Raw genomic sequence first — 27,203 nt, forward strand, 5'->3', positions numbered from 1 at the left:
CATGTCTGGGAGAGGGTGTGCATAAGGACCGGGTGGGTGATGACAGGCCCTGGGGAGAGTCTGCTGGGGTGGATAAGTGACTTGGCCTGTGAGAGAGAGCGCAGAAAAGGTGCTTTGAAGTGATTCATGTGTTTGAGGTGCAGAGATCTGAGTAGGCCTTCTGCCTCAGGGGAGCAGATCTGACTACTTGAAGGCTTCTTTCCTCATCATCTGGAGGGAGACTTCATCTTTAGTTACTTGCTATAGCTTGTGGTTGCAATGGCTGTGTTGGGCAATGCAGTCTACTGCTGGTTTCTCTGCTCCTTCCTAGGCTGTTGTTTACAGAACCCTAAATTCCATCATTGGGTTTATTAAGTCCGGCACAATCTAGTTTAGTACATCATGGTAATATCTGCCTTTGGTATTGTAGGTGTGGCAGCAGTCAAGAACTTCAAAGGGAAATGGAGGCTCTCTTTAGAGAGAGGAAAACAGTGACAGGGCAGAAAACAGCTACTGGAAAGACAGTCGCATAGACTCTAATTATTAGTCTGGCTCAGAGACATGGAGAAAGAAAGAAAAAAAAATCATGAGAAGAGGTATGTCTCTTCAGTATTTTCAGAAGTTGTCTGCACAGTCTTCAATAACTGTATGGATTAACATATGTGGTCGATGCTAGTAAAGCTTCAATATTTAGTTTACCCGTGTCTTGTACTACCTAAATTCATCTTTTATTTTGGTAAGGCTGTATTTAGACTTGTCAGCTACTTTACAAATTGTCTGACATGCATACCTGCCTTGGTGATTTTCCTTTGTGCTCACTGATTTGTATGCTTCTAGATTTTTTTTTCTTTTTTTTGTCATACAGGATTTTCTTATTAGTGGGCAGTCAGGTAGGAAGAAAAGTTATAAGGCTGTAGAGAAGCACTTTTTTTCTGCAAATCAACCTGATATGTTTAGGAGCTAAGCAGAATCAGTAGGACAGGTACCAGCAATATTTAAAATACCATAGGGTAGCATGCGATTGTGTCTTTGCATTTAAAAACAAACAAAACAAAAGCAAAAACTGAAGATCAGGAAAGGTAACCAAGCTTAAACCAGTGGGGTGCCATCCCTATCTATGTCCGTAGGGATGAAGTTCACCAAGTATGATTCAGCCCAGGCTTGCCCATCCAGTGAGCTGAGCAGCTTGCTTGCCACTCATGCCAGAATGTAAATCAGAGGAATGATGGATAACAGGAATGGGAGGTGAGCTTGACATATCAGCTTGAGCCCAAGCTAATGAGGCAGTTTAGAAGCAGTGTTTGTATACTTGCTTCTCCTTTGCCAAAAACATCCCTGTTACTACAGTCCTGTTTTATGTCTTACATAGCCAAATGCTAATAAAATATGTAGTACAATAAGTAGTAAGAAAACTCCTCAGGGATGATACTTTATGTTCTATTTTGAAATAGAGCTAAAAACCACAAGCTTGGATCATTATTTTTGTATTAAGTCAAAATGTAGTTGAATAGCTTCTACCATCTACTCATGAGTTGTATTGACGGAACTTTTTAGGCACACAGCTGAAAAGTTGTCCCCTACTTTTTCTTAACACTTGCACATTGTGTTTTTCTTTTGTATGTTTATTATTATTATTATTATTATTATTAATTTCTTTATTGATTTCCTTCAGGTAACTTATTCATGTAGTTTCTAATATTACTTATATTCACACAATGTGATGAAAAACAGCTATGTTAAAACTACAGCAGTTGCCATATGAAGTTTTTTTTTTTGTTTTAAATAGATGGCACATTTCTTAGCTCTTCAAGGTATTGTTTTGGCTTTACAAAGGCTCCAAAAGGGATCATACAAACTCAGTTTGTGTTTCAGACCTTTATGCGTTATTTGTGTGGTACAAATTGAGTTTCATTTTTCAGGTGAAGCATTTTACAAATATTTTTTTAAAAATCAAGTAAGAATTTATTACATTTGTCAGTGGAGAATCAGAAAGAGCTTGGTCTCACCTTAGTGATAAAGTAAACCCCCACCCTTCAAAAAAGTACCAAGTTACCTTGTATGTTTAACGGAGTCTTTCTAGACAGATGAGTATATGAGCAGGCATCATTGACTCCTACTTAAAACTAGTGCTATACAATCAAATTTAAATAATCATAATAACGTGTTCTGCTTAAAAGCTTCCTGAATAAGAATGCAGCTATGCACTTAAAAATTACAGAGCCTAACTGGCCATTGCTTTGGACCTTTTTGATATCCAATTTCATCAGATTAGGCAGTTGGTATATTATATGCACTGTCTGATTTCTTAATTTTTTATACTGTGAAAAGAAAGCCAACGAGGGAAAAATACCACATGGTTAACTAACAAAGAGTGAGTGGATAGTACAAAAAGTGATTCACATCTCAAGTATACAATGAATTTTTCATGAAAGAATTTATCAATTTCAATTTTATAATTTATATAAAAATAAATAATAAGAATACAGTTTTAGAGGACAATGCATCATAATCAAAGCTGAAAAACTCTGCTAACCCTGTTGGAGTCTCTTTATTATTGTTTAAATTCCTGAACAAGACCCAACTTTCTTCCTGTTCTAGTGCAAAGATCTCAGTGTTGCTGGGAATTGGACTAGAGAAGATGTTTTTAATAAGACTTATATTTAGAAAAAGTGCTTCAATTTATTAGGATGTCCATGGCATGTAACAGCTCAGATGCAAGTACGGCCTTTGTCATAATGAGAATTGGCCTTGCCAACTATTGTTATTTTTAATTATGTTTTCTGATATAAGTTATACTTGTTTTTATATAATATTTTTTTTTTTCCCAGTGTGCAGTGTATCTTGTGATATTCAACACAAAACGAACATATTAGCTGTAAGTATCTGATCTTTTAATTCTACTAACAATTTTAACTTACTTGCACTCTGGGAAATCTTTATGCATGTTACTCAGAAGTCCTGTTGGTCATGTCAATTTTGCCCTTAATTCTGAGTGGTGAGGGAATTGAAGGCATTCTTAAGAAAAAGGCTACATCTTGTAAAACATATGCAAAACCACGGTCTGTATAAAAAGACATATTTGCACAGGTTTTATACCTTCAGACTTAATTTGGAAAAGTTTGCATATTCTTGAAACATACACTTTTAACAATCTGTCCTATTAGGTCCTGTTTTATGTAATATGTGTAAGCATTCTCTGTAAAGAAAAATATGTTTGTGGTTATTACTTGGAGGGCATATTCTGAACAAACAGCTTTGTTTCAAGGCAAGGTAAGAAGGATGCTTTCTTGTCAGGTAAGTGTGAAGATACTGTTGCAATACTTCTTTATCTACTTATATTTCTCCTAAAGTATGTTGCAACTGTTATAAAATACACTAGGCCCTCTAAATTTACAGTATATGAGAAGGTAACAACTGCGGAGTGAAGTGTGGTAAGCTAGGTAATGCTGAACAGACTGTACAAAGGCTTAAGCAAGGATGAGAGAAAACATTGGAGAAGGTAACTGGAGACAAACATCAGTTTAATTCTTATTCAGAAGAGACCACAAGTATCTGTGAATCATCCTTATGTAATCCCTAAACAGTCGTATGGGGTATAGTTCCTTCCGCTTGCAGTTAAAATACAGGAAAAACAAACAAACAAACAAACAAAAAAAACAGAAGCCTGCCTTCTGAGCAACAGAAATTGGATAGTGTATTGAAGATTCGCTCTATTGTCAGATCTAAGTTATGCTATTACAGGGTTTCTAAAGGAAAGGGTGGGTGGGTAGGTACATGGAAGAAGGAAGTACTTACATGGGAAGGGGAAACAAGGGAGAATGAAGAAATATAGTCTTAAGAATGCTTTAGCAAAAAATTATATATGGCTTCTTGAGGTAATAAACTGCCTCTGAATGTACTCGTCCACAAGAGGGTATACCCTTTAGAAGAAAGGAGTCAGCAAAGATGCAGATAACTAGCTCTTAATGTTTTGAGACTAGGACATATAAAGAATGCAATGGAAGTATTTTATAGAAGTAGTCGGCTATTTCTAGCTGGCTTACTCTATTAAAAAAAAAAAAAAAAAGACCTGTTCTTTAGTCTACCAATGATCTATCACTCAGTGGCTGTCTCAAAAAGAAGCCAGTCCAGCTTTTCATGGAATCTTGTCCTTGGACAAGATAAACACGTTTCCCAGAGCTGTTACTGAATTACAACTCAATGATGGCTTGTCACTATTTCCTCTATGCTTTGAGCTTATATTTGTAATTATTCTTATTACAGCCAAGAGTCAAAGTGTTGCTAAATACGTTCCTTTATCGTTGGTGTTTAGGAAAAGCATAAGGAATTTATTAGGAGCTGTTGGATATCAGCTTTTTATAAATATTTTCCACTGCACATGCTCACGCTCTGTCTCAGATAAAATTGTTTACATGAAATATTTTACTTCAGTAACTTCCTTGAGTGTAAAGACTGCAAATAAAATATAGTAATGCTTCACCTAGTTATTAAAATTATTGTAATATTTTCTTTTATACAGGAAAAAAAAAGTTACTGTCTAGAGTTGTGTTATTTTGCAGAGAGAGAATCTGATTGAAATTTTAGGTAACAAATGGGTTTTTGCATTTAGATAAAGTCAGAGAATCATCACACTTGAAGCTTTCTGGGATGAAACAATATTACAAGCTAGGATGATATTTTCTGACCACTTTAAAAGTGCTGTTTTGAAGTTGTGCGCTAAATGGCAACTCTATTCTTATATATATATTTCTTTAGTTTAACAATCCACCAATTTGTGTCTTTGGTTTTGTTCTAAAGATTACTTCATAATGTTTTAGTCTTGCTCCAGATGAATTTAATCTGTTTTACTGTTGATTTCAACAGAAGTGAAAGTCTGGAGCTTTACCAAATGCTTGTCTAAGCTTTGCCATTTTGAAACATTTGAATATCAAGCTAAAATATGAATAGCGTTATCTGTCACTGAATTAATAATGTGGACTATCTGAAAGCATGGGATGTCTGCCTTTCTCTCAGCTACCAACAAAATCCTCCACCTTTGGGAACAATACGTGACTTAGCAGAGGGAAATAATAAAATTGTTTTGCAGCTCCTCTGTAGTCTTAGTAACAGAAGTTGCTATTTATATACCTGTTACCTTTGTACTCCAGTAAAATGTGGGAAAAATAAGTGTTAACGAGGCTGCATACCCTTTCACTTGAATAACCACTCTTTCATGACCTCTTATGAAAGATTTGCTAAGGGGGAAAGGTGAAGAAATAGAATGTCTTGCTGTTACTCAATGAACTTTTTTGTAATTCTAAAGGGGAAGAAAGGAGTGAATACAGAATTAAATTTGTTTCAGAGAAACAATAACAATACTTAGTTTTTCGGATTTAGAAGTCTTCTTTTCCCTTGGTTATCAGAGAAGCAGTCATCCTAGCATTAAAACAATTATTGTCGTTCCTCTTGAATGTATTCAGATAAACTTCTGAACTTTTCAATCTATTATTTTTATCAGTGAAGAAAATAGTTCCCCTAAAACAAGATAGAGTTGAAAGCATTGGTTTTTCTGAATTGGGCATACATCATTTCTGAATAAAGTTGAAATATGTAGTTCAAAAAACATTCCCATTGCTTTCTCATTTTCATCATCAAATCTTTAATAAGGGGGGAAGGCCTGATATTAAACTATGTCACTGCTCCAATTTTATTTTATTTTTTAAAGTCATAGATGCACTGTGGCAGTTTGGGATGCTGCTGATCTTTTCAGAGCCGAATTCAGTTGACTTAAGTTTGTGAACTTTCTTACTGTTTTGATCCTCTTAATTCTTGCCTCCTTTTGTAGAAGAAATTCATATTTCCTATGTCTGTGTGCTTGTAACTCTTTAGAGAGAATGACAATATGTTGATGAGGAATCAGGCCATGTGTGAGCTTTAATTTCACCAGCTGTTACTGGGCCTCCTTCCATCCTTCCACTAGAGGGAGCTTTTGCTTGTTAAATAATTTTACTCCTTTCTTTACTCCTTTCTTTTTACTCCTTTCTTTATGGGCCTGTAACGTGCCCTAACTTAAGTTATTTTCCAAACAAAACACTTTACTTCGTCAAACTAAACAATTTTCATTAATTACTCATCTCAAATTGTCTGGCTATGACAAATATCAGGACATAGAATTTCCACAGTAATTTGAAAATAGAGACTTGGAAAAAAAAGACTATTAGGTTTACAGTCAATTAAATCAGGAATAATTTTGGTAATTTTGTATAAATTACCAAACTTTGGAAAATTTTGTATAATTTTGAATAATTTTGTAGTGAGCTTAGTGGGGCTTCTTTGAATTCAATGAAGTGAAAACTTGAGCACAATCTGTTCCACACAGTCTGGTCAGACAATCCAGTGCTTCCACTTTGAGGCTGGTAACAAAAATAATAATAAGAAGAAATAAGGTAATGCTCTCAGAGAAAGGAAAAGAATACAGTCTGAAACCTAGAGGTAATAGCTGAAAAGGAGGAAAAGGGAAAAAAAGGAGCTTTGTAAATGGCAGACAAATTGAGGTCAAAGGCTGAGTGGTATTTGCTATATATCTCGAGGTAAAACGGAAGTTTAGGTAAGTACTACGTCATGGAGATTGGCTGCCAGAGCTACTTTCCTGTTTTTAATGCCAAGTGTAACAGTCTCTCAGGAGCAGCTCATAAAAATAGCTAGAACTTGTAACACCCTACATTGTCTTTTACTGGAGACCACAGTATTGTGTGTGAGGGGTTTTCTTTACTTCCTGATCCATCACCAAGGAAACAGGAAAAAAACCATGAACAACTCGGGCCTTTAAGAAGTGCAGAGACTATCTACTAGGGCATGAGAAAGAACTTTACAAAGAGGCCTGAATCACATAATCCTTTTTTACAGTTACTTAAGTGATTTTCTTGTGGAAGAGTTGACCAGAGAACATTTTGAACTTGAACACCCAAAATAAATTTTGCTGTTTTCTTACTCTTCTTATGAGTAAGACTTAAGAGTCAATTAAGACAACCATTTTGCAATTCTGTAAATTCTGAAGAAATATTTTGGAGCCTTTAATTCAGAAAATGAGTGTAACTGAGGAACTAAATGGAAGATAGGGGAAACCTTTGCATTAAGAATATCAAGCATGGTATCCAAGAGAAATAAATGTGGGACAAATCCTAGGTCTTCTGATTACTAGCTGAGAGGAAGAACTCAATTATTTAAAATACAGAACAGACTGAGAAAAGCTCTTCTTTATCTTTGTTGATTGTAGTAATGTAGTCTGTCATTCAACAGGGATAAAGCATTCTGCTGTCAAACCACTGGAATGCATGTGGGGAGGAATTATAGAGTAGAAAGTCAAACAAAAGATGATTTAACAACTGTATTGTTTGTGCGTTAAAAAAAAAAAAGTAAATTTTTCAGTAATACATTAAAGTACTATGTAGAAACCATAGTGATTATTCCTGGCTCCTAAGATTGTCAGATACTTAGGTGTGACTTATTGTTACTTCTCTAAGAAACATAACCTTTCGCTTCTAGTATTAAGCTTTGATCCTAGTGTTAACAAATGTGGTCTGCCTTGAAAACTCCTGCTTGTAGGTTAACATCGCCTCAATAGGTATGATTTCAAGTGGGTTCAGTATTGTGGACAGACCTCTTAAAATGCATCCTTTCAAGAGACTCAACTTTACTCTTTCATCTTTCATGACCTATGTGAAAGTGCAGCTAAGACTTGTGGAAAAATCTACTTTTTAAATTCTATGTAATGTGACAATCTGATGTTTTGGATTCAGTACAAGAAAAGCATAGAATGAGCATAGTAGAGGTGTTGCAGACTGGCTCTTTAACTATGTTCACAGAACTGTGAAGAAGAGCTTGTTGAGTCTGCACGCAGGAACACTGTGTGCATTACTAAGCGTTTGTCACCTTATTAAGCTTTAAAAGAGTTTGACTTTTTATTCGGGGAAAAATAGCTGAAAGCCTGGGGCCTTGAAGTCATTCAGTTCTACTTGCTAAAACCAGAAACAATCACAGTTAATCAAACAAGCTGATTTTGCTCAGTCAATAGAATTACAGTACGTGGATTAGGCACACTGACAATTAACTGAGCAGCTGGCCTACATTGAGTATATTGATAACGGAAATAAGATGCCCTGGTGGAGGTAAGGTCTCCTAACAAATATGCTGCTTCCAGATGGTGAAGTGAGTAATGAGCCCAGATGCCCTACAGCGTTGCTCCAGCTCACAAACATTGTACCTTCAGCACTGCCTTTTCCTGTCAAGTGTAGGAACCTCTGGGCAATAACAGCTGAGTGCTCCTGACAGGAAGCATCTCAGCTAATGATGTATGGGTACAAAAGGGTATAGACTTGCACTGTCGTAACGTGTAGGAGAAGGAGAGTTCATTGCCAGTTCTGAGCTGACAGAGAGGGCAAAGAGCCTAGCTACAGCACAGCATCAAAATGAGCTAAATCAAATAACAGTTTCCTCTTCCTACTGGCAAAAGCTGTGTCAAAAGGGTGATATGACTAGAAGAGATCAACAGAAGAGGGAGTTACCCTTTAGAAAATGATTTAGTGATTCTTTGGAAAGAAAATGTGCTGTGTTAGTCCTGAGAGATGAGGCATAAAATAGAAGTGATTATATAAATGTGAAAAATGATTTTTTTTTCTTTTGTTGTATATATATGCATGAAATCTTGCAAAGTTAGAGAGCATATCATACTTTTTTCTCTGCTAGCTGGCCAGCAATGCCATATTTTTTTAGCTAGTTCTATATGAAATACACAACTGAACTGAATATTGAGTAGCCAGGCTGGGTTTTGCTTACTAGTTAGACTGTATGAGAAGAACCTCTGTCTCTAGAACTAATGTACTAATATATTAGCAACTGTTCCAAGCAGAACATGGTAATGAGAGTTGTAGACTACTTTGCAACTAGAAAGACTTAGGGATTTCTAAATTTTGAGTAAACACACATCCCATACGGTTATGGTGTCCTAAAGAGATGAGAAATTGTAGCAAACTGATTTTTTACTTTCTAAATTAGGATTGTAAACCTAGTGTCTGCTGCTATTCTGAACAGTTCAAGTGAGCTCCTGAGACCTGTGCGCTAAGCTTCCCATCAATTCTACCCCAGTACTAAACTTATTTCTGGAGCAGTAGTGAAGTGATTTTAAAATAGTTATTGAGACAGCTTAAGATCTCTTGTGCAACCAGCTTCACATCATTCTCCACTCCAGTCCAATATCACTAGGGATAGTAACAGCAAGATTTATGTATAGATAGTTTGTTACTATATTCCAATTTTCTTTCCAATAAAAATAAATTTAACCATTTGGATGTGATAACTTATACACTTCTGGCAAACTTATACTAGCACTGTTAAGATTAAAATTATGCTGGAGATAATAATAGCTCAGTTTAGCTCAAATTTCTGGTTTGAGATTAAGAGGTGTTGTATGTACATATTTTAAAGCAAAAATTGGTACTTATGAGTCTTATTAATAATCATCATTGAAGTCTTAGAGTATTGTAATGGATTAGGCAATGAGTAATTCTTCCTGTTTTATGCATAAGGGCACTGAGACAAAGAAGCCATCTCAGGACTCTTTATGAAGATCATACAGAAAGTCTTTGTAAGAAAAAGGAACTCAGTGAATATTTCCTGCTTCTAGGCCTGCTACTCTGAACCCTTGCCCATGCTTGCTCCTTGTCCTAACCTTTGAGAATATATGAAAGTTGAAGGCTGTCCTCTTGGCTGTTTCAAGGAAAATGAATAAATTTGATATGCGTATTCTTTAGAAGACACACAACCCCAAAATGACCTTTTTCCAACCAATTCTGAATGAAACGAGTTGATAAATAAAGTATCAGCAAGAACTCTTTGTGCCAGTTATTCCCAGTCTTGGGGCTGTGATAGGTGTGAATGGGAATTGTAAACGCAAAGAAATGTTTATGCTAAAATGTTGGGGCAGATAGGGTATCTGTTTCTGCAAAGTTAAGGGTTTGTAACATGCATCCAAAGCCAAAAAGAGGCTTGCATTCTTTTATGTTATGTCTACCCACTCAAGGGATGGGTAGAGTGATGGCTCTGCATCACCAGGGAAGTCGTGGTGAACAGCAGGACCAGACGTACGGCAGTGCAAGAGGCAGGCCTGGCCACTAACTCCTGATTCTGCTCTTTGCCCTTTGTTGCTGTGCTGTGGTACTGTTTTTTTTGCCTGCAGTGGTGAAAAACCCTGAGTTGGTTTGCTGTGTATCTACACTGGTAGTCAAAAGTCAGTGCATGAATTTGTTAGAGAGTATGTGCAAATGGTCAGTCAAATTTGATATCCATCAATAAAAAATGACATAAGAATTCTGAATGCACCATGTATTTTGCAGTATGTAATTTTACTTTAAAAAAATTTACATGTTCATGCACATCAGCTTACTTTAGAATATGCCAAAATGAGTTCTAAAACAAACAAAAAGACCCTTTGAATTGCAGGAAATAGCAGCAATAGCACACAAGAATTCACACAAGCTAAAAATTTAAGTAAAAAAAATTCAAGCAGTAGAGATACTGATGTTGCATGTTAAAATCAGTAAGCAAATCATTTATGATGAGCATATGTCCCAGAAATCAGCAATAGATCTTCTTGAGCTGTTTAAATAATGCTAGACTGTGTTATAGTGTCTCTGCTTTTCCTGAATATGTTTTTGAAGGTGTTGTTTGTCTAGTTTATTAGTAGATTCTCTACATTCTATGCAGAACCAATGAAGGTTCCATTTAAATGTAGAAAATATAGATCATCATAGCAACACTGCAAAAATACACAAATACGATAGATTTTATATAATTTCTGCTTCTCTTTCACATGAATCCAAATCAGTTTTCTATTATCTTCTTTCTATATATGTAATATAAAAAACAAGCTAGTGTCAGCCCAATAAGTATTAAGAAATTAGGCAAGATTTTGCGTAACTGAAAGTAGCTCATTAGCTGGCTGATTCTTCACCTTCTTTTCATGCTGTTAGTCTGAGCAATGGATAAATGTCAGAAGTCGTCTGGGCATTTCTGGCATCCAGAGAACATAGAATTTTGGGGTCTTTGGTGGAGTAAGTAAGATTGCTCAAGAATATTCACTGTATTTATGTGTTAAAAAGCAACAACAACAACCAAAAAAACCCTACTTGAATTTGATATAAAAATGCATGTAATTGTGTATCTGCTTTACATGTAGTATGCAGACTCCTCTTGATTGACTGAAGAGCCATGCTATTCATTTTGTTTGCAAGTATCTGAGGTAGTGAAGACTATAGAGACTATGATGGTATTTACTTTTTTCCTGAATGTCGTATTTTCTTTTAAATACTATGCAATAACCTTTCTTTCAATGTTTACTTTGTATGTTAAGGCAGAATTGATCCCTGAGTAGAAAGTAGACACAAGAGTAATGTACCTCTTAAACTCTATGTAAACTCCACCTGGTGCGTGGGATTTATGGTGATATTTTGCAAAGAATTGAACTTCACCTTTAAGACCTTGCTGAGGTATTCTTAACTTGAAATCAGTAGGTCACCTATGAGGAGAGACCTGTGCTCTGCTGAAATTTTTGAATAGCTGTTGTAAACAGTAATGCTCATTTTCTCACTGTTACAAGACTTCTCAATATCTGTTTCTTCATACCTTCTTTTTTCCCTTTCATATCCCAATATCCTATTTGATGTGATGCCTGTAAATGAAGTGTAAGACACTCCTGAATTATGTGTATCATTAAAGAGTGAGTTTAAATATATAAAAAGGGGAATTTAATTAAAACCTGACACTGAAAGTTTTATATACTTTGTAATGTTCTCAAGTTGATGAATATTTAAACTTGGACTCTTATTTGTGTTCAGTCAAACATGCCTCGTGTTCTTAACTGCTGGTATTAAGTTCCACAGCTGAATACGTTCTTATGAACACAGGCAAATTCGCAACTGTTTAAGGAGCTTCCCCGTTCCCACTTGTGCTTCTACAGTGATGAAACAGGACAAATTTTACTGCTGTTGCAATTGCTTTTCTTTACTGGGATGGGGACCTTTGCTTTAATTTTTGTTTTAGTACCTGTCCAGAAGAATAGGGTTTAGTCCAGAACTGTATTAGTATTAATTTCAAATAAAAAGTCTGTAAAAAAAGTAGTGTTTTAGTTCACTTCAACTCCAAGTTGCTCAATAATATCTATCCTTTTGTTCTGTTGTCTTTATTTGCTGCAGAAAATAAATTTTGTCTTATCCTTTAAAAAGTTAGCACAATAAATCCTGTTACAGAGGAGAAATTACAGCTGGCATACTCCATCTTGGATCTTCAAGAACAGCAATTTATTTTTGCTGCAATCAAGAACCAGTGTAAACAATGGGGAAAAAAGGAGTATGTTTCTCTTGTGCTCTGTCTTCCCTGTAAGCCTCAGGAAACACTGAGGAAAGTGAACTTGTAACTAAAATGGAATGTAGAGCACTGGGAATTGGGGAAGGGTATAGAAGTAGAGTGCATATAGCAGTTTTGCCGGCAAGAAATTTAATGAGGACTTTTTTTTCAGAAGTTTAGACCTGTATTTATATAACATAGGAATACTTAGAGGCCTTGTGTGTCAAAACCAAAAATGCCTGTAATTTCATAAAAGCTAAAACACCAGTGATGATTACTGCTTTGGTAAATTTGGACAATGCATATGTATGAATATTTGCAAAAAGTTATTTGAAAAATAACTGAATTTGTGGTTCTGCTGATGCTGTTACAACAGTGTTTATGTAAGGCTGTACTGTCTGATCTAATATTGTCTAAAATACAGTCTTGTAGTTGTCTGCTCAGCATCATTTCAGGGCAACCTCATTACTTCCTTTCTGACCTTCATCAATAGCTTGGTTCCAAGATAGTGTCCTGGAAGGCTAGGTGGCTAATACATCTCTCCTTCTTATTTAAGTGTTCCTTTGATGTTTCAGAACTTCGTTGCTCTTTCTGTGTGCTATCCCAGTGGCACCTGGACACCAATGCAGCACTTCCAGTTGTATACCAGGATACCCTAAACATTCTTCTCACTGCCTGACTTGCATTGCTTAGTTACTAGTCTCAGCTTGTAAAATCCACAGCTTTAGTCTCTTAGAGTTCCAGGCCAGTAATAAAATCGATAATGCAGAGCAGAGCTGAATGCATGAGCAGAATTTGCAGAAGAAACTTGTATAGCACCCATTAGCAGTTTGCCTTCTATGAAAATGTTACTGCATTCATTACAGGGCTAAAGATATCCTCCTGATCTGATGGTTGAAAAACTGAAGTAAAAAATTATGGTAAAGGAGCAATCATGCTTTCCCTAATTTTCAATAATAAAAAGCATATAAACTGCATTAGTGTTTTGCATCTGTGTCCTTTAAAGGCTGTATGACAGCACAGGATGAGTTAGTTTTCTGAGAAAACTAATGGGGGTGAGCATAGGAATAGTTTCCTGCTGTAAATTATATTCAGAAATGTATTTATACTTTCTAAAGCTCTACTGTCCTGATAACCTCATATGCTAAAGGTAATCCTTATGTGTATAAATATTAGTGATGTTTCACATTCAACCTTGGTGATAGCTCCACAGGAACAGCAAGATCCAATTGTGCAGTAGTTCTTTCATTTTAGTAGAGATTAAAAATAATAATAATAAAAAAAAATCAAACCAAAACAGGAAATCTATACCGAGATCTACGCAGAGGGTTGTACCATCCAAGTCTGAGATACCTAGAGATAAATGTTACACTTACCTTCTAGTATCTTTATTTTCTGTCTGTTCTGAATCTGAATATGTATTGTAAAGGAGGAAAACAGCTTGACCCACAATCTGTGAAGTGTTATTTTCTGTAGTGCCCTCAATCACTGCACTGGGCTGCTAGGTCATCTGGGAAAGATGAGGCAGGACGGCCTGTTGTGAGACAGTCCTGCCGATTTTCACCTCATACTTTGGAGGAGCTTTTTTCCAGCCTAGCTGCAGATAATGACTGTTCCTATATCTTTGCCCCTACCTAGACCTTAGCAGCCATCACATTCTCCAGGAGTCTGTCTCCTTCAAATCTTTAAAGCATATTCATCCAGCATCCTGTAAGTCCTAGCACCCCTTTAACTTCAATGAGGCAGGGAGGGGTCATTACTTTTACTGATAAACTGCTTACTGTCATATGCTTTTTTAGTTCAGTTTCCTTTTGCTTATCTCAGTATTGTTTGTAGCTTATCTGTAAATAATACCAAAACAAGAAAAAGAAAACAAACAAAGAGAAATAAGACTTTTCTTCACTTTTAAGATATCATATATACTTTAGGGTTGTTAGAGCTTATGATACTGTTTCACTGCGCAACCTGGATAGATGTGATGAACATCTTTGCCAAAACAGAAGCTAATGTTCAACTATCGTCTCTAAAGCCTATGATTGGAGGCTGAATAAAGTAGCATGAGACAGCTTTGTTTTGTCTGGGTTGTATAGAAGCAGAATTTTCAAACTAACAGGGATGGGGAATGTTATAGTTTGACTATATTAGAGCAGCGTTGGTAAAAGTTGCTAGAAATATCCCATAGTAGTCCATATTTTGCTTTCCTTTAATGTAGTATATTTAGAATAATTATTCTTACAGAAAAAGAAGAATTATATTTAGTAACCAGTTCGAGGGGAGGGAGGAGCACAGGGGGAGAGAGGGAGGCAGGTGGTACCTGATTTTCATTTCATTGAACTATTTATGTAGCTTTTGTGTAGAAATCACCTATAGAGTTTACAATTTCTATTCTAGCCCTCTTTCCCTGTGAGAGCAAAATGTGTGCATAGCCTTTTGAGCTTTCTCTCCTGTTGTGGTTCTGTATAAGCAACAATGGAACTTACAGCCTTTCATCTTTTTTTTTTTTTTTGTAATCTACTTTCATAGCCACAGGTATAAATGAAATCTTTGTTTCCATTTTCTCTAATTTTCTGCTTAGTTTCCATCAAAGCATTCTTGGAGGCTTTAAATAATCCATTACTGTGATGCTTTTTTCTTGAAAAGTTATGGGCTTTGTTTGATCAGGGAATGGATATATGTTTTGTTCAATACCATAACCTATAAATTGCCTTCTTGCCTGAACTGTTTTTTTTTTTACTTTCTACCTAAAAGACAACTGCTCACTCTGTATACCAACAGTCATTTCCTGCCTCCTAATGTAACCGTTCCACCCAGTGGTATACTTGACCTGCCTCGTCAGCCCACCATGCACCTACAACAGCAGGCATGGTCCTGTGCCGAGCGCCGCCTTGGGGGGGCTCCTAGGTGGGGCAATGACACATGGCTGTCAAGTGGTGGCTTTTATGATGATGTTTTCTGATGAAATATTTCACTCCAAGTCAACACTTGTGTAGTAGGTATTGTCATCTGCAGTCAGTATGGGGGGAGGGAAGGGAGCAAGAAGGTTGGCATGGAAAAGATACCAATTAAAAATTTGTAATTAGCTTCATATGTGTTAATGGTTAGGTACACTTAGTAGCTACCTAAATTTCCCCTGGTGCTCTCATCCACTAGTTACTCTGACTTGAGACAAGCTGAATCAAAGTGGGGAAAAAGCAAGCTAAATAGATGTAAGCCAGCAAAATGAGATACCTCCATTTAATATCAAGTACAGTAATTAACCCTTGCTGTCATTCTCTGTGACTATTCCAACTATTATGGAATTGTGTTGGTTTAAATTGAATCATAATTCACAGTTACTACCAAGCTTTAATTTGGATGATGCTGTACAGAAACAGAGTTTGTTCTTGTTCCTGCCTGTCTGGTGTTTGTTTCTTCAGAAAGACAAAGGAACACAATTCACCTGGCCTTCTCTGCTCCAGAATGGATTTTTCTCATTACTGTTATCCTCCTTCACATCAAAAGTTTAATCTATCTTGCGACTGCTTTTTATTTTGTTTTTAGTATCATCCTTGTTAGAAGTGGGAAGAACTGTACCCAGAACCAGATTACATGAGAGTACCTGAGAGGCCAGGAAATGACTATATAAAAACTGTAATTGTTTATAAATGTTTACTCCAGAAGAACATGACCTGAATAACGAACATCACCTATTAATCTGCTGCCAAAATGCTAGCATCAGCAAAGTCCCTATAGCACAAAAAAATCCAGTATTCTGGTTGTAGACAACTTGAAAAGATCTTTTTCTAATATACTATTCGTATGTTCAACTTTGTGGGTAATTTTTCTTTCTTTCTTTTTTTTTTAATTTAAATATAATACATTGTAATTTCTCATATTTCAGGACTAGGGTAAACAAGGAAGCATAAAGAAATCAAAATCATAAAAGATATGATATCTATGTAGTCAGGATCCTGCTATTGTTCCTACCTTAACATTGTTGCAAAATATATATATATATATATTTCCATTTCAGTTTTTCACTGTAGGCAACTTTAAATATAACTTTAAAGATCTCATTAATTTCTCTGCTTTTGTTTCTTTAAACTGTAAATTTGCTATCTGAGATAGAGACTTGTTAAGAGCATCATGCCTTTTATCATTAAAGAGATGCTGTGGTCATATTTTTCTTTTTCTGCACTTTATGTAACCGTATGCCATAAAACAATATGCCACAAAAAAAATTATATATGCTTTATAGCACGATAGAGTAGTGGTTGTACTTCACCTAGAAGCAGCAGTAAGTAGTCCTATGCACCAACTGGAAGGTAGTCGGCTTTTTGGAAACAATAATTTTTGTGTCAACTGTTTTTGTCTTTCCTTCTTTGTAGTCTAGGTAAAACAGTTACTTGTGTGTTTTTTTTTTAACACTCTTTTGTTGTTATTTTTTTCTTTTTCTGTGCTGTGAAAGAAATTCTGGCCAATCACCACAATCTTGTTTTTAAGGAGAGTATAATGAAGAAAAATGCAGTTCCTTTTCAACTACGTACATGCGGTCTTGCTTCTGGAGTGCAGGACAGCAAAGTTGAAAAGACTAAGGAGAACCTGTTTAATGTCTGCTGTAACACTTTGAAATAGATCTGAATCTTATAGGAAATGAGCATTGCCACACCATTTATAAAGTTCAGAGCAGAGAGTTAACATTTTAATACTGCATCTGTGGAAAAAATATTTCCTCTCACCCACCCCTCTTATAGAACTAAGCCTTTACTTTAACATTTGGCAAATATAGAACTTGATGTTTGGCTTTAAGTAAAGAATAGAGTCTAAAGCTCCAGTTGGTACCAGCAAAATTGTTTTCCTAATTTTTGCAACTGAAAAGTAGTATGTTTCTCACAGATGAAGAATAAAACTCTGCCAATTAATAGATTTAATCATTTGTTGTCAAACGACTAAGCCAAGAAAATATAGTGAAGAATGGCAGAACTGGGAAGGAAGTCCACAGCTCCTGAAATAAGAACTAATACTCTATCTTCTGAAACTTGACTGTATCAGTAATCCTTTCCAATCAGTATTTGTAATTTAGTTGGAGTACAGTTGTGTGAGTAAAACTGCACTCCTTACAAAATTTTTGACATTGTTGAAGTAGTTGAATTTTGAATGACACATAAGTAAGTGCACCTGTATTCATGACTTTTCCTAATTAGAGTCCACTAATGTAATGGGTGCAGGAGTTAGGTACTTGGCTAATGACTCTTCTTCCATATTAATGCTATGATATAGTACTAGGTATTACTAGAGCATCACATGACAACAAATTTTTTGAAGTCTGTTCTTTGCTTATTTATTTGGTCCTCAACATGCTTTAGCTGGCATTAATGGAGGAACATAAGCCTTTCGTTTGTATGCTTATCAGGATGTAAAAGAAAAGGTTCTCCTCTGATTCTCACCACTGTAAACTGTGGCCAGTCTAATGAAATAAGTGAGCTATAAGACTTCTGTAAATGAAGTAAGCAGTATTTATCTCTCTCTCTTCCTACTCAGTCTTTTAACTTGAATGAGAAATTTAGATAAAGTAAATAACTCTTCCATGGTCAAAAATGGAAAAAATCATTATTGTAATGGTTAAATGGGCATTGCATGCCCTCTTTTTTGATTAATTTCTGCCTTCGCCCCCTGACTTAAAAGCCTGAAATGTACATTAATGTAGCAAATAAGCGAACTACTGTCCTGTGAAAGCATTTTCTAAAAGCCTCTGTTCTGGGAGGGACACAACTGAAGCATCATTCCTTCTTCTAGAGTAACTCAGAATTCAGAGGAAAATTCTTATGTTCTATTTCCATGTAAGCTGTGTAGGCAGCTTAAAAGTAAATTGTTTTTAAAAGTACAAACAAGTGAAATGGCTTCTCAGTGAATGTTTGGAGCAGGAAATTTCTGTGGTGTTTCCAGTTCTTCCACATAAAAAGATTAAACAGTGACAACGGGGTAAAGCAAAAGCTGTGACAATAAAGTACCCTAATTTTTTTCTTTGAAGGCTGATTGATGTCATTCAAGCTTACCGCTCCATTCCATTGTTTGAACGTCTTTATTTTCTAGATGTCCATACATTATTAGTAGGTAATGCTGATAGTAAGCTCCTAATAAAACGGGAATATTTACCTCCTGTGTTCTATTTTGAAATATTCTTGGAAGAATTAGATTTGCCTGTATTTGTGAGGGTTTTTAGCAGTAAAAACGAAGAACTTCATCTTTCATCTATTTTACACAGCATCAGGATCATGAGTGATGTGAGCATCTCTGCAGTCTATATTTGAGTAAAACATCCAGTGGTGTCAGCATAGGAAAATTAGATCATTAGTTGGGTAAAAACATTCACTGGTAATAAATGAAACAAATATTGCTGTAGAAGACTGCAGTGTTTCAATAAAGCTGTAGGTTTTGTTGTTGTTGTTGTTTTAACTCTAGAAAAGTAAGTTTTTCCCAATTTTCAGCTTTCTCTTGATGTTAGAGAGACATAAGAGTGCAATGCTTTGGGTTATATATATGCAATTGACTTTTTCACCCCTTTCTGGATTGTCATTGTGTAGTATCTGTTCAGATACCTCAATAACTTAACCTTTATGTGTGTGTATGTATTTATATATATATACACACACTTTCCCACTTAGATTTTTCCCTTTCTGAAAGATTCATGACAAAGACTTTTTTTCAAAAACCTTTAAAAAGCAGTAGGAATAATCACCTGATCATATGTGGCATTTTGCTTATTTAGCTTAGCTGTTGGGGACAGAAAATCTGATTTAATTCAATTGGGAAATTGTTCTTTCAAGTTTAGGATTCTAGTTATTATCCATTAATATTCATACAAAGTCTTCCTTAAAAAAATAAAAAATAAAAAAAAATCAATAAGCACATCTGACCTTAGTAACAGGGCCGTGCTGTTAATCAGTAGTGTTGCTAATGTAATATATTACTCTTCAAAATAAAACTCTAGATGTTTGGAGCTCTCTGGAAGTCTTTAAACTTGTATGTGGATTAGTGTTGAAAAATATTTTAGTCTGTTCAGTAAAGCTACTGTCTAGCTATTATTTGTAGGGGATACAGATTTAGTTCCTTAGGAGATTGTATGACTTTTGCCCCCCCAAATTATATAACACCCAAATATTATTTTCTGGCACTTTTCTGGCAATTAGAAATTTTTGGCTTTTTTATTTTATCAATATAAGTTAAATCTTTTTCAAATGAAAAACTTTTAGAGCAAGTCAGTCTTAGTTACAGTAAACTTTTTTCTTTCATGTAAAGGAATTCCCAGATGAGAATTACTATGTCCTTTTGGGCTTTTAGCAATATTGGCACTATGGTATTGCTGTGTTCGTCGTGTAGTACCAATATCAAACAGAGCAGGGGAAGGAATGAGAATCTGATAGATACTAGTTACTGACTTTTCATTGTGTTTTCAGCTCTTCATGTTCTTTTAAAACTTATATTTTAATTCATGATGATCTTTTTTACTGATCTCTAATATGAAATAAATGAAGATTTTAAACATTGAGAAGTAAGGTAATACACCTTTTTTCGTTGTTACCCAATTAGGAATAGGCCTAGGAACATTTCTGAAAATGACAGAAGCTGTCCCTTTTGGGCAGCTACAAGGAGGAGAGAGTCATCCTGGAGGGAGGACCAGGAGGTAGACCAAGAAAATATCAAAGATATTTCTGGCTGTATCATGTGTGGCTCTGTCTAAACTATGCCTATATCTTGTACCACACCACAGAATACTGTAGTTTGTGTGGCTGACCTAATTTACTTGGATAAAAGGTAAAAGAAAGATAGGACAGGAAATCTTACCTTAACTTGCTCCTTGCTCTCTATTTGGGAAGTTGTTAATTTGAAGAAGCATCTCAGTAACCATCTTTGAACCACTCTGAGCTGAAGTGTATTAGGAATCCCTCATGTTTACTGCACAACAGAAGCATGGCTTCTTTCCCTTTTCTGCTGGCAACATTTGTGTCTCTCTCTGGTCTAGTTAGCTTTTGACCTGAGACAGTCTGTTTTCATCTCAGAATTTCAAATTCAATGAGATGGTTTCTGGTCCCAGGTGTCCTAATCTGGATGGAACCAAGGATTTTCATTTATGCCAGTGTATCTGAAAAGAGGAGTTAACTCAAAGTTATTTTTAAATGCTTTTATGGTAAAACAACTTTATTGAAAAAAAAAAAAAAGCACCACCACCACCACCACCACCACCAACAAAAAACACCATCTCCAAAGGTGAAGAAATGATTTTAATGGCCAAAGAGATGCTATAAGAAACTTTTTGTGGACTTTAAAAATGAGCAATAGCATTATCTTAATCGTAGAGAAGGGTGGGTTTTCTTGAACTCGTACTAGTGGGGCTCATAATTAGTAATAACTGTAACAATTTAAAACTTTGAAGTTTAGTTACAGATATCTGAATCTACCTTTTCAGGACTTTAGGGGAAGATATGCACCACTTGTCATGTTTCTGAACTGACCCATGGGTGACCTTGGCATTTCTCTAACATGCAACTTATATTTGCATACAGAGATAATGCCTGAATAGGTCTTGCCACTCCCATATTTCAGTATTACTACTTTTATTTTACAGGTAGATAACTAATTCTGAGAGGTAAAATGATTTCCCCTCTCATTATTGAAAGTTTATAGGAAAATGAATTTAGATCTGAGTGCTTGACTCTGGCGTTCATTTGTGCTTCCCTTGTTTGTAAGGACTGAGTTGCAGATTACTTGGAGGGGGGACAGGGAGGAGTGGAGATGAAGGGGGTGGGAAAGAGGTGATCGATGAATACCCAAGAATGCAAATATTTCAACGAGACTAGAAGCTGATAGTAGCCAGGGAGTGGGAGAACATCAGACAGTATGATTTCTCTAACTGAAGGGGTAGTGTTCCCTCTAAAATAGCAGGTGACCTCTTAAGAGCCGACAGCAATTTGCTTGAAAATGCTGATATTTGATATGTCAGAATAGTGCAAAAATGAGATAGCTTTGACTCTTAGAATAAATGGATTTTTAAAATCTATTTCAAATTATATGAATAGAAGGATTTCCCCCCAGGTTTTGGACTATCTCCACACATATATTGTCGTCTTGTCCTGAGGTTTGTGTTCATACTTCTATAAGTCTGTATAATTGAGACTTTTACTTTTGTTTTCCCTCATCTCATGTCAGTCAGAATTGTTTTCTATAAAATGTGGACTAAGTCCACAGATATGTTCATAGATCTTTTCAAGAGGCTTATTAGAATAGTACATAATTTAGTCATTTATTTTTATTTTTAATCCTTGAAGGTAGAAGAAATCTGGGGAGATGGTCTCATTCTCTGAACATGACCTCAACCATTAGAAAACTGTAGAGCATTAGCTACTCTCCTGAAGCACTTGGAGGGCTAGTGGCTGAAGAGCACTATACCAAAGTTTTTGGTTATTGCAAAGAACAAACTCTCCTTGGTGTCATAGGTAGATGTCATGTAATGCAGGAAATGATGAAGGCACAGGTTTCAAACGAGTAGTTTGTGAATTCCTGGGCAACAATTGTTTGTGAGTGTTGTTTGTTTTACAACACTCCAGACTTGAAGTCCGATGTTACTGGGTTATAGTTCTGATTAACAAAGGCAGCAAAAAGGATTTTTGTGACAATATCACTTGAATTGGGTGTTGAATATCTTACAATTAAAGCCTTTTAATAAGAAATGATTATCCCTTAATATCTGTACTGAATATCTATTTTCTTGAAATAAATTGGTTGTGGCTGTTTGCAAAATTTAATTTCTCTTAAGCATAGGTATTGAAAAATAATCATTAGTTGCATGTATGGGATGTAGTGTCATTCCTGTGGGCAAGCTGTGAACATAAGAGAAAGTAGCAGCAATTCTTTGACTTCATGTATATACATATATATATATATATAAAAGGAAAAAAAAAAGCAACATGGTGACTGGCAAAATGACTTACTGTACTTCTGAAATAAAATGTGTTATATTTCATACCACATACAAAGCAATAAAGCTGTACAGTGATATCTTTCCACACTGATAAGAACAAGCATTTATATAACTGGTTGTCTGTATCCTTTGGCCTGAGAATTGCCTTTGTTGTTCAGTAAGTTAGGAAGATGCTTTGAAAGTTTTTGTAGTTGCAGTAAAGGGATGGGGTGCTGGGGTGGGGAGAAACAGGGCATCAGTCATAAGTCAGGGCATGAGGACTCTTCTTGGCATGCAGTATGCACATCAGAATGAGATGTTTGCCTTTATCATTATTTTTTCAGACAGAACCAGGATCCTGCTGAAGTAGTCAGTTCATATAGCCAGTTTGCCTGCCTGTGTGATGGACAGCTACCTGTTTCTGAGCTTTACATCCCTGACACCAGGCTCAGGGTGGAACAAAGAAGTGGTAGAGTCAGCAGGCGAACAGGAGGAGGGAGAGGCAGCATCACAGTTACACAGAAATTGGAGGAATCCCAATCCATACTTTGATTAGATTTACTTAGGCACCTTTCATTGAATGGTAGGGAATGGGTAAAATGTTGGTTAACAAAGGCAGAAAAGGAGTTAATCGGGAATATCTCTTAATTGATTAGTAAGGGATCAAGCACTACAGCATTAGTGATATGAAACTTTTCCTGTATACCTGCATCTCCAGATAAATAATAAATGGTGTCAAAGTAAATTTTGCTGCTGATGCATTAGACTTTTTTTTTCCCTAAATGACAGTCTGTATTTTAGTTAGATATATTTGATGATGAAATAATTTAAAACAAGATTTCAAAGCATACAACTGGAAACAATCTTATGATCTCAGCAAAACCACCAAAACAAACAAAAAAGGCACCGAATCATCAACATTTAAACAAAATGTCTGTACCGATGTTTAAAAATAGTTTGGCTTCTCAAGGCCAAATCTGTTTTCAGACAGTTCCTTGCCTGAAAAGAATATGTTACCTCTAATATATTTTTGCCAGGCTAGCTCTCTTCCTTCTGCTTATCTCTTTCTGCTACAGACAGCTATTTATTTTATGATACAGGAGGCTTCTTCATTGGAGGCTGAACACACATTTTGTCACTAAGATGCTCTTGCAGGCTTATTCATTGCTTTTTGCATCCCTTAAATGTAACTGATGTAAAGAATGATAATGTTTTCTAAAGAACTCTCTAGCTTCTAAAAAGCTCTTCATATTTTAGCAACGGCAGTCAACAGCAGCTATTCAAGCTTAAAGTCATAAGAGAATGCAAATATTTGTACTTTAGTAATAATGATAATTGATTAGAGATTAGGCAAATTTATCTGAAAAAAAAATCAACAAAATTTCCAGTTTATAGTCAGATATCCTACAGTATAGAGCTACACTGGACATCATAGCTAGTGTAAAAAACAAACAAACAAAAAAAAACCACAAGGGGGAGGAGGAGGGTATAACTATTTTACCATTTTGATATATTTTTCCTTCTTGGAAAGACAGCCAGGGAGCTAGATGCAGAGAGGATTGACTTCTAACTGCTGGAACGACAAAAGACTTGCAGAAAATCCTAATTCCAAAGCCATGGATCTCAGGGCAGCTTTATTGCCTTTTGTATTCTCCCCTTCTCTGATGTTGTAGGTGACTGGGCAGGCCCTTGATTTCTGGTTGTTTATCCACTAAATCTTGCAGACTTTATTTCAGACCCTGAAACTTTAACTCTTTTCTGAGGAAATCAAAGATGTAGTGTGTCCCCCCCCCCCCCCCGCCCACCTTGGATATACATTATTAGACATTTTTGTTAAGGCTAGCCCTGGGTCTACAAGCAAAATTAACATTAATTTAAGATATTCTTCTACTGTTACTTGAAGTGCTTCTGTAATTAAAGAAAAGAAGGTTGCCTCACAGCCAGAAGACTAGTTTGTAAATCTCCTATATGAGGCAGACTGTTTCTTCTGCTTTGAGATAGGCTTGACTTTCTGCCAGTTCCTTCAACCATTCTAACCTGCTATTTGTAACTCAACAAGGCAATCAATCTGCATTTTCTTGCAAATTTACAGAAATAATTTTTTCATTGTACTGTAGATCTCAAGTGACTCTTCCATCTCTTTTTTCTTTGGCAATATTAATTCTGTCTAGTTCTATGACAAGGATAAGCCACGACCCCGAGTTGTGATTCAAGGAAAACTGAGTTCAGTGAGTTATTTCTTCCCTTGGTAGTATTTGTTTGATAATTGTGGGTATTTTTGTTTTGTTTCTAACCTTTTCAGGAATAAACAACCACAGTCCACAACCTTTTTAGGAACACAAAATCAATCTAGGAATATCTTTTATACTTTCTACTTCTCGTGAGCTTTTCACTAAACTTTGAGGGCAGCTTGTTAATTTGAGCTCCTTGGGTGGTACTGTTGCTATAAACCACTTAGTAGCCTTATTTGTGTTGCTGAGGGGAGGAGGGAGTACTGATAAAGAAGTGGTTTTGTGCTTTCTGTTTGTCTTGTTGAGCATTAGTGTTTGACAACTGAAGCAAAGGAGTGTTGTATGTGGTGCCCAGATGTTTTCATTAAATCCTGATGTCACACATCTGGTAACTTGTTGCAAAGTAAACTCTTCCATGAATGTATATAGTGCAGTTATTTATACTTCTATTAGTTGACGTTAAAACAGGTGTTTCATAAGTTTAAACACAGTAATGCGATATTTAAATCTACCCAGTGTTTGTTACAGCTTTGTGGACAAGGAATGCATGTGCTTGCTTTAGAAAAGCATTTTGTTTTCTGATGCTAACTAAAGTTGATACTATAGTGTGTGTATATTTAAAACAACAACACTTTTGTTCTAATAATCAGTAAGAAATATCTCGTTTTTGGGTTCTGCTAGTTCAAGTAAGGATGTGTTTCCCATATGCTGTCCTTACTCCCACTCTGATCTGGGAACTGCAGTGTAGTAAAGCTTTCCAAGTCTGCAGCTTTAATTATTAGTTCCGGGTCTTAAAGGCAAATAACTTAGTTTTCTACCTCTCTTGCATGAATTTTATGCTTAAGTGTACATACTGAAATTTGTCAAAACAGACATAAATGCAGAAACGTCTAGGAGAATATGATAACCTTAAGAGTCATAGAGTTCTAAAACCTACCCAATATAGGAGATTATTTTAAGCATCCATTACTTTTTTATTAGTTTATTATACACTTGAATTTTACATGCATATCTTGTGCTGGTTTTGTATATTCCAGAATTCCTTTCACAGTTCAGGATAAAACGTAATGACAATATAAGATAAAATGGCTTGTGCAGTTTTTATGCTTCTGGTAAGTGCAAAGCAAACATCTTCATTCTTTGGTCTTTGTTTTTTCGTTACTATTGAAAAATTAAAATGATTTGGCTTCACCTCAGGCCTTCAATTGCTCTGTTGGGTTATTAAACATGCAGTGGAAGAACCAGTAATGAGTAGTATTGCTTATGTACCTTGTCTGTTTGTTCCTTACAAATAGAAGATTCATTACAGCATCTGTGAGAGTTGGGGTTTATTGACTTGTCTTTCTAAGAATCTCTTGTTCTCATAATTGCTTTCAAGAGTGTTCTTCTTGTTTTTCTGTTTCTCTTCCACACCCATTAATCACTGAATAGTTTTTTTTATATAATAATCAGCAGTAATTGAGAATGCTATCCAGTAAACTCTCAGTACTAGAATCTGGTGTTTTCCAAATTATTAGGAGTATTGAGGGTGTTTACTGAAGTGAGGGAAACTAACATATTGCTTAAATAGAATTGTATGCTTTATTACCTGGAGAGCAATCTGAGTGCATTGAAGGGTGAGTTAAAAATTGCATCAGAAATGTTCAGTGGTCAGTATTCTACTGTCTCCCATTTTGTATTTAGAACAAAGAATTATTTATTTTCAGCTCCCCTTCTGTTTCTGCGAGTAGTTTTTTTCCTTCTCGATTTTGTACATTTTGATGAACTTCACCAGTGGAACTGAAAGGAAGCCTGTGCTCTGTGTTATTCAGAGGTGAATGTGGTAGTTATTAAGGGCAAGTGTTATGAGCAAACTGAGTGTGATAATCAGGGGCAAAAAAAGCCCATTTTCTCACAATTAAGAAAAAAAAAAAAGCCTTTTTAAATTCTGATATTGTTTTCCCACAAAATACTGGACTTTGAGTATTAGAAAACCAATTTACTTTGCTCCAGTTCAGCCATATTAATTTGAGGTTAAGGAGATAATCTCATGAGCTTTGAGTTTTTCTTGTAGTCTCTTACTTCTCCAGTGACAAATAAGCTGCACTATAAAACCAGAAATTAGCGTAATGTTTAAACTCTGAAATGCTATGGTTTAATGATAAATACGTCTACAGTATAACTCTTGTTCCCTAAACATATCCGGGAGGAAGGGAGAAGCAACTTTTATGTAGGTGATAATGTAATTTGAGGCTAATTGTGAGATGTAAATAATATTATATTTCTATGAATAAATTAATAAAGTAATGAAATAAGATTTAAAACTTCAAAGATCTGTTTGGGTGGAGAGGAAGTAGTTGTGCAGAGAAAACAGTGTGGTGTTTACCATTGAAGTACTCTGGCAGCATTGACAGATCTTACCTCTCAGAAGGTGTTTGAGATTACAAAATAGCAAATTATATTTAAGGCAAAGCAAATTATATTTAATTATATTTAATTTTGAGGTGTACAGGTCTTTTGTACTATTACTTGGTTTATTATAATACTGGATTTTTTTTTTCTTGAGCAGAATTTGATGTAAATTTTATGGGCTTCTCCCGTATAAGAGCTATTACCATAAATTACATGATGGTAATGGAAAGACATACTAAGACTTTAAGTTCTTGCTTTGATTCTCCCTGGACTTGGCTCTGTAAGAA

General features: G+C 35.6%; 1 protein-coding gene across 10 annotated transcripts in view; it reads left to right on the forward strand.

Moving 5' to 3' along the window:
• The window catches only part of LOC310905659 (uncharacterized protein), a gene marked incomplete at its 5' end in the record, with an annotated part of 135,646 nt that overhangs the window by 899 nt on the left and 107,544 nt on the right, over positions 1-27,203 (forward strand). For 5 of the 10 annotated variants that reach the window (XR_014589209.1, XM_083852274.1, XM_083852272.1 and 2 more), the window contains 2 exons: positions 410-575; positions 2,808-2,854. Coding sequence is in view for 9 of the 10 variants with exons in the window: in XM_083852274.1 (XP_083708400.1) it covers positions 410-512 (103 nt within the window). Of the gene's footprint in view, positions 1-409; positions 1,225-2,807; positions 2,855-9,542; positions 10,590-21,662; positions 22,369-25,562; positions 25,613-27,203 lie in introns of those variants that run through there. The other 5 variants (XM_083852276.1, XM_083852278.1, XM_083852277.1 and 2 more) reach the window with 5 other exon arrangements.

Source organism: Anser anser (genome assembly GCF_964211835.1).
Source record: "Anser anser genome assembly, chromosome: 11".
NCBI classification, from domain to species: domain Eukaryota; kingdom Metazoa; phylum Chordata; class Aves; order Anseriformes; family Anatidae; genus Anser; species Anser anser.